This window comes from Oenanthe melanoleuca, chromosome 4A (assembly GCF_029582105.1).
Source record: "Oenanthe melanoleuca isolate GR-GAL-2019-014 chromosome 4A, OMel1.0, whole genome shotgun sequence".
In the NCBI taxonomy this organism is placed as follows: Eukaryota; Metazoa; Chordata; class Aves; order Passeriformes; family Muscicapidae; genus Oenanthe; species Oenanthe melanoleuca.
In genome coordinates this window covers 18,385,396-18,392,942 of record NC_079338.1, presented here as the reverse complement: position 1 = coordinate 18,392,942, position 7,547 = coordinate 18,385,396, and the positions used below count along the sequence as shown (strand labels likewise).

Here is a 7,547-nt window from a genome sequence, read left to right as displayed (position 1 = left end):
TATATGGTGCCTTTGACCATCCCTGGGCACATCTTTTCCACATAGAAAAAATTACTTAAGGAGAGTTGTATCAGCATGGCTGCTCATATTCATTAGGGTTATACCCAGTCAGAATTCTGAGTAAATTCAGAGCTATCTCTCTACACTGTTGTGCAGCTCAGTCTGTTTGGTGACATCCATCATTAACAGTTTTGAAGGAAGAGTCTGTCACGTTTCTGTTCTGATAAGACCATTTTGAGAATGAATTAAATAATTTGGAAAACATCAGCAATAGCTGTCTGACTATATGTCTGCTTAAAAATTCTATACTGAAATCCAGCCTCTTAAAATAAAGATGGACCCATGGGATTTGTTAATTGGTTCCCTTTTATTGCTATTTTTGTAAAAATTAAATGGTATTACCATGATTTAATGTTGGGGGTTTTTAGTTATATACTTTTTTGGATTATTTGTTTTTTAAAGTCCTCCTTCAAAGGAAAAGGCACCTTGTTCCCCTAACTCAAGTCAAACAGAATTGACACCTCAGAGAAAAAAAAGACAGAAATCCATAAAATGACAGTAAGCTAAAATGGAATGTAATTTCAGCATGACAATTTTATACAGCAAACCCAGGCTTTGAGGTGATGTACTCAATAGGAAATATTCATGATAATCAAGTAAAACATTGGTGCATCTGCCAGAATCATGGTCTGTATATCTTTATTACAGTTTTCAGAATACATGGATTAACAATGGCCAGGCTGTGATTTCATCAAATTCCTATTTTAAACATTACATACAAACACAGAGCTGTTTAAAAAATAGAAATGCATGAGTTTTGTCACCTTTTTTTTATTTTTATTTTTTTTTAATTTTTTTTTTTTTGGCATCAGGAGTCCTATGACTTCCAAAAGGGAAATCAAATGGTGCATGATAGCAGACTGACTGAACTGTAATAGGTTATTGTTCACATTCTGTGGCATATGTATCACCTCAAACAGTGCTAAAAGCACTCCAAGAACAAATCCTTCTCCTCTCCCCTCTCCCAGTGACATCAGGGGGTGCTTGCAGGACTGCAGGATGCACAGGCTCACACAACTCCCTCCCTGGGGCACAAAAAGCAGCACTAGGAGACCTGGAGACACCTGAAGCATTTGGCTGCATCTGCTTTGATTTCTTCATTTAAAAAAAAAAAAAAAAAAAATTTTATTTTATTTACATTTTGTGTGCATGCGTGGGCGTGTGTGGAGACACAGAAGAAGAGGTTTCTCACAAACACTTCTTGAAAAATGAGTTTCAACTTGCAAATACAGTATGGCACATCAGAGGTGGGCTGGACACTGCCCAGCACTCGTCCTGCCCCACCTTGCAGCACTTGGAAGGCAAACAGCAAAGTAGAACTCAGCCAAGCCTTTGCTGAATGGAAAAAAAGCAATTTACACACAGAGGGAAGTTTGCTCCCACAGAACCATCACCAGCTTGAAATATTGACCAGCTAGATCATTCTCAGGGCAGCAGGGACTAAAGGCACCCACCAAAGCAGGGCTTGCCTGAGGGATGCACAAGCTGCAAAGTTTCCTTAACAAAAGCTATTGGAGGATTTCCAGAGCCAAACCTCAAACTCAGCCAGATTCTCAGAGTTTGGTGTGTTGTGGGATGAATTCAAAGTAGGTCACTAATGGATTGTGGCTTGGATAGAAATCATGAAAATATGATGGTTTTTTACAGCATTTGTCTGAGGTAGTACATATACCACACACAAAAATGCAAAAATATACAGATATGATTATTTGCATATTACAGAAGGGAACTATGGGAACACTCTTGGATCTCAGTTCTCAAGAACAGATCGTTTCAGATCTCTCATTTTGACTAAAACCAGAACAAATGCCAATGTTCCTGGGAAGCCCCTGGAGGCACTGCTTCTGTTTTGGTTTTAGCCAAATAACTTGATGAACACAAAACCAGTGGATGCTGGGAAAGGATCCCTGCTGAACAGACAAACAGACAGGACAGAACCTGTTTGCTCAGCACTGCCCAAAACTGGAGCTAAAGGAGCCCAGGGCCTTTCCATCTCTGACCTGTCCAGCCACAGATTTGTACATTTGTACATGATTGAAACTTCTCATTCCCATGACATTTGGAGCTTTGATTCATTGCAAAGGTAAAATTATCTTCCTCTTAAATAAACTAAGAAATGTAAACAGTGTAACATCATTAAAAAAAAAAACCTCTCTCAGTACTTGTAACTGGTAAGAAGTGAATGCAAACAGATGTGCTGGTATATTGTCAACATCATGTCTCAGAGGACAGAGAGTGAAACATAATTAGCAAGAAATTTATGTATGAACCCTCCAGTGATTTTCTTTCTGGGATTACTTTGAATACAAATATAATTTAACTGATATATTTCATTTTTTTTAAAATTAGAAAATAAGGCAAGTGCATTTCTGAAAAAGGTGCTACTCTTCTACACTTCTAGATAAACATGTGACACCTCTGAAAATTAGATCAATAATAAAAACATTAAAAATATCTGCAATTTAATATAGACTGAAAAACTATCAAAAGACAAAGTGACCAGCATCAATTTCAGAAAATATTTTAGACTTCATAAATACGAGCACCCTATATTTACATAAATTATCTTCTAAACTAGTTTTCCTTTGAAAGACACTTTTGTTCTAACAGATATGTCCATTAAATTATATAAATGTTTCAAATATGAAAAAAATAGTAGTAAAATAGAAGCATCAGATGATGTTGTTATTTCGGATTTGCCTTTTTTTTTTTTCCTAAGATTTGGTTCTTGAAAATCTGTAGCCAGCATTCACAGAGCTTTCCAAAAACAAAAAAATAGAACCCATGGAAATGAAAAACTTGTGCACTAATAATTACTGCTATCATATAAAGATTCTGTGGAGAGCTTTTGAGTTTTCACATATAAAGATTATACCAATGCTTGTAAATCCCAGCAAATGCTAGTTTCAAAATCTGAATTCTAAGACACTATTGATTTATACAGACATTATGAACCTAATCCTTTAAACTGGCTTTGTACATTAAGCACATTTTTCGAACTGGAAATTTAATAGTTCCATTTAAAGATGCAATGTTTCAATACAAGGCTGATGTTGACCTTGCAGGAAACAGGACAGAATTCTTTCTAGCTCTTACTGATAAACAAGGAGACAAAATCCTGTTGCATGCTTTTTTTTCCTTTTTTTTTTTTTTTTTTTTTTTTTTTCCTGAAGTACCATCCAACTCTTCAGTGTGTTACTAAAACCCCCAAAGTTTAGGGATTGTATTTAGTTGACAGCAAGCATTTCACTAGGCTTCAGTGGTATTCCTATGTTTACAGCTATGGGCAAACCCCCTGTACTCTTTGAAGACAAGTTTTGAAAAACAGAAAAAATTAAAATTCAATACTAGATTGAAAAGGAGCTGTATCTTTTCTTACAGTAATGTAGTTTGTAATTGTGAGAATTTATCCCAAACTAGTTTTAAGAGGATCTCACCAGAGAAGCAAAAAGAATCCACTGTACAAAGATGCTTGGCTCAAGCAGTAGTGCAAAGATCCACTGCCCCAGGAGCAAAGTGCCCCAGAACAAGCAGTTTGTGCACAGACACCACGTGACACCTCACCTTCCAAACAGCCTTTACAGACACTAAAAAACCCCAAGTTCCCATAAACCCAGGCAATAAAAGCATCCATAATAATTTCACCAATCAGTGATAAGCATTAATAAACTGAGAACAAGTGCCAGCTACTGCAGAGCATCCTGATTCTTTAAAAACATCAGAGCTCAGCAACTTAGGCAGTAGTTCCACTGGAATTCCACTTCAAGTCCTCCATCCCATCCAGGTGAGCACTGGAGCTGCAGTGAGCCCAGCCAGGCTGGGCACTGCCCTGGGGACAAAGGGACAGTGGCAGGACAAACAGTGACTGCTCACCTGAGCAGCTGCAGTGCCTGGACACAGAGAGCAATGGGAGGAGCTTCCCAAAAATCAGACTTGGTCACTGCTAGGCAGTGCTCCAGGTAGGAAGTGTGTTGGTAGCTGCAAAAATCTCAGCACTAAAATCCACCAGTGGAGACCCTGCTACGAATTTTACCTGAGAAACAGAGGAAAGAACTCAGAGGCAGCTCTGAAAAACTTCATTGTCTCTAAAAACCTACACACAGGTATTTTAGCATCATCAAAATAGGACAATCATACTTTCCCCCAAATACTTTTATAAAGAATATATAAGTGCACAATTAGAAAAATCCCTCCTTAGATACAGTTAAAAACATATCCTGCCCTTGATATCATTTTGGAAAAATTCTATGCTCTGTTTTATTTAATTTTTTTTTTCTTTTTAGCAGTGATAAGTAACTACTCATCATCATATCACCAAAAGTGTAGATATGTGGTGTATCCTACTGGCAGCTGAAACAGCTGAATCCACCAGGCTTTACACTGAGATAAGGTTTTCAGCAACCTGACTGGGGCTATGTGTTGCTTTTTTATGGTTACAAAAAAGATTCTGATAATGTAGACCAGCTCATCTCTGAATTTATTAACATACAATTTTATTATTTTTCCTTTCATGTTCAAATCAGAACTGCAAATGGAATCCACAGCTGTACTCTTTCAACAAAACTGTATTTTCTTACCCATATAAAACATAACCTAGAAATCCCCAACTCCTTTCATGTGAGTTGCCAGCTTAAACAAAAGGGGCGGGAAAAAAAAGAAAACATAAGAAAATAAGAGATATACCCTACTGTTTAACACTGTTTACAGATCTTGGTAGTTGGGGAAATAAGATACAGTATGTGGATGTTTTTAGCAACAGCTTTAAAATTACATATTTGTACACCATCTCATGTACTCAATACCAGTATTCCTTTATGATCATTGCCAATTTGGATGATAAACTCTTCCCAAAGCACATCCATTTCATTGGAAATAAAACAATTCATTAATTCTTTGGCATCAGAAGAATCATACAGCTGCAATTGCTCCGTTGTGTCGAGAACGAGACCTTTCCAAAGTTACTCGTTTGTTATCTGCAACAAAAAGGGAGAAAAAAACAAATCACCACAAGATTTGAAACACGGATAATGCAATGTCAAGAGGTTTTCAAACAGCCCTGAAAATCATTCTGAATGATATGTAAATAAGTAAGTAGGAGACTGGATCAGAGAAGTTTCACACTGCAGCTGCCAGACTGAGTTCAAGAGTTCTGCAATCAGCAATAAATTACTTTCTTGATCAGAGAAGCTGGGTGATAAAAGCATTAGGAGAATCCTGAAACACAGTCCCCTTGGAAACAGCACATGAGAAATGAAAATCTGGGTAAAAATCCTTCCAATTTTATAAATAACTTATGCACAGAACCTCTGGAAAAAGACATTCCAAGTTCCATGAGGATGCACTGACCAGTGCAGTGGTGAAAACCTGCTGGATGCTCCAAGCCTAAAACCCAAACACCTCTCACTATAATTTGGTACAGAGTTAAAAACAGAACAGTTAAATCAGCCACTTCCTAAGCATTTCCTGATTGTGCAAGGTGAACAACTTTTAGTATAAAATATTACACAGTAATTATTGCAATGAATAATAAATATGTCTCTATCACAGGAAAACAATCACCAAGTACCAGCCAGACTCCTAAATGCCTCTACAATGAAATTTTAAAGTGATGAATACACACACACACAAAAGGGGCAGAAGATTAACCCCCACTTAGAGTTCTGCAGGTTTGCATCTTTCTTTTTGACAATGAGCTCCTGCCATGCAAATTTTTTCTTCTTTTTTTTTTTTGTTTTGTTTTCTGCTGCTTCCTTTTGACCTTTTCCCTCATGTCCTGTTCATGCTGCTCTGCACCATTTCTGTCCCTGCATTGCTGCAGCACCAGGATGTTCCAAAAGAGGGATGGAATATCATCAAATTGATGCCTTTAGGGGCTACCAAAAAACAGAGGCCAGACAGGATTAAGAGAATAAAAAGCAGTTCTATTTATTGAAGGGTCTTCAGATACATTTGGGGCACACAAAGCCACTTAGGGGCTACACCCAAAAATGGACCATGGGTCAGAGGTTAGTGTGTTACAGTTGAAGCTAGAAGTTGTTTTTCAGTTTTCTTGCAGTGGAAAATTCTGAGATCTTTTCTCTACTTGCAACATGGCATTTTTGTTTGTCTGTGAAAATCTTTTTGCTTGGTAAAAACATTTTTTGTCCAAGGTGGATTTATCCTTTGCTCAGAGTCATAAAAGCCTTTCCAACTCACCTGCTCTTTGCCTTCTTAGTTACCCAGTAAAACTCACTCAGCAATTCTTTTCTTCTATACCAAAACTTGCTATCATTTCTCTTCCTCCTTCAGATTCTACATTCAAAGATCTTTCTGCTATACATACACATCTGTGAGACCTTCCTGTCAAATCTTTATCCTCCCCAGCACTGAAGGGCACTGGGCACTGCCCCAGGGATCCAGAACCCATCCCCAGAGATGTTCCAGCCCTGCTCAAACCCAGGACTGACCAGCAGGAAACTCCTCCTGACCCTGAAGGGCACTGGGCACTGCCCCAGGGATCCAGAACCCATCCCCAGAGATGTTCCAGCCCTGCTCAAACCCAGGACTGACCAGCAGGAAACTCCTCCTGACCCTGAAGGGCACTGGGCACTGCCCCAGGGATCCAGAACCCATCCCCAGAGATGTTCCAGCCCTGCTCAAACCCAGGACTGACCAGCAGGAAACTCCTCCTGGCCCTGAAGGGCACTGGGCACTGCCCCAGGGATCCAGAACCCATCCCCAGAGATGTTCCAGCCCTGCTCAAACCCAGGGAGCCACATCTGGTGGCCAAGGTGACCTCAGAGGTTCCCTCCAACCTCAGCCACTGCTCTAACCCAGCACAGCCAGAACCGGGCCAGGCAATTAAAGAAGACAAAGGAAGTCATCTCTGTGATCTGTTTCTGGCCAGGGAGCAGAGCAAAGCCAGCCCCTTTCCCTGCTCCTGAAGTGCCTCCAGTGCTACGGGGAGTTAACGGCTCCTTTAGCAAGATTATTAGTGCTTTTTATAGTTCTGCCTTGCCTCCTCTTCCTAATGAATCCAGCCATGCATAAAGTATTCAAATTACCCTAAGTCAATCTGTTTTGCATGGGAATAAATCTCTGCACTGGTTGCAGTGTCACTAAGTGCTGGCAATTAAAGCACAAAAGAAGGGAAGTCGTCAACTCCAGGAGCTGCTGCTCCAGAGCAAAGGGAGGAGTGGGACCTGCTCTCACTTCAACGCTCCAGGTTCTAAACACAGTAAGAGAGTCTAAGAACTGGTAAGATTTTCCTTTGTTCTTTTTTTTTTTGGTTAAGATTTTCTCCTTTCAGTTTTTTTCCCATCCTGGAACATTTTCTGCAAGTGACAGCTCAGCTGTAATTGCAAAGCTGGGCTGGGACTTCAGGAAAACACAAAATCACAGAAGAAAATAGTAAAGAAATATAATTTCCTTCTTCAGGTAATAACAAAGTATTTTCTTAATAGATATGTGTTAAGTTCAAATGAAGGGTTTGATATTAGATCTGAAAC

General features: G+C 39.2%; 1 protein-coding gene across 1 annotated transcript in view; it reads right to left on the bottom strand.

Annotated features, from left to right (window-relative positions):
• Positions 1–682: 682 nt before the first annotated feature.
• Positions 683–7,547, bottom strand: part of DIAPH2 (diaphanous related formin 2) — a 164,022-nt gene continuing 157,157 nt past the window's right edge. The window contains exon 28 of the mRNA XM_056491013.1: positions 683–5,033. Coding sequence (XP_056346988.1) covers positions 4,969–5,033 — 65 coding nt within the window. The 3' untranslated portion in view covers positions 683–4,968. The remainder of the gene's footprint in view (positions 5,034–7,547) is intronic.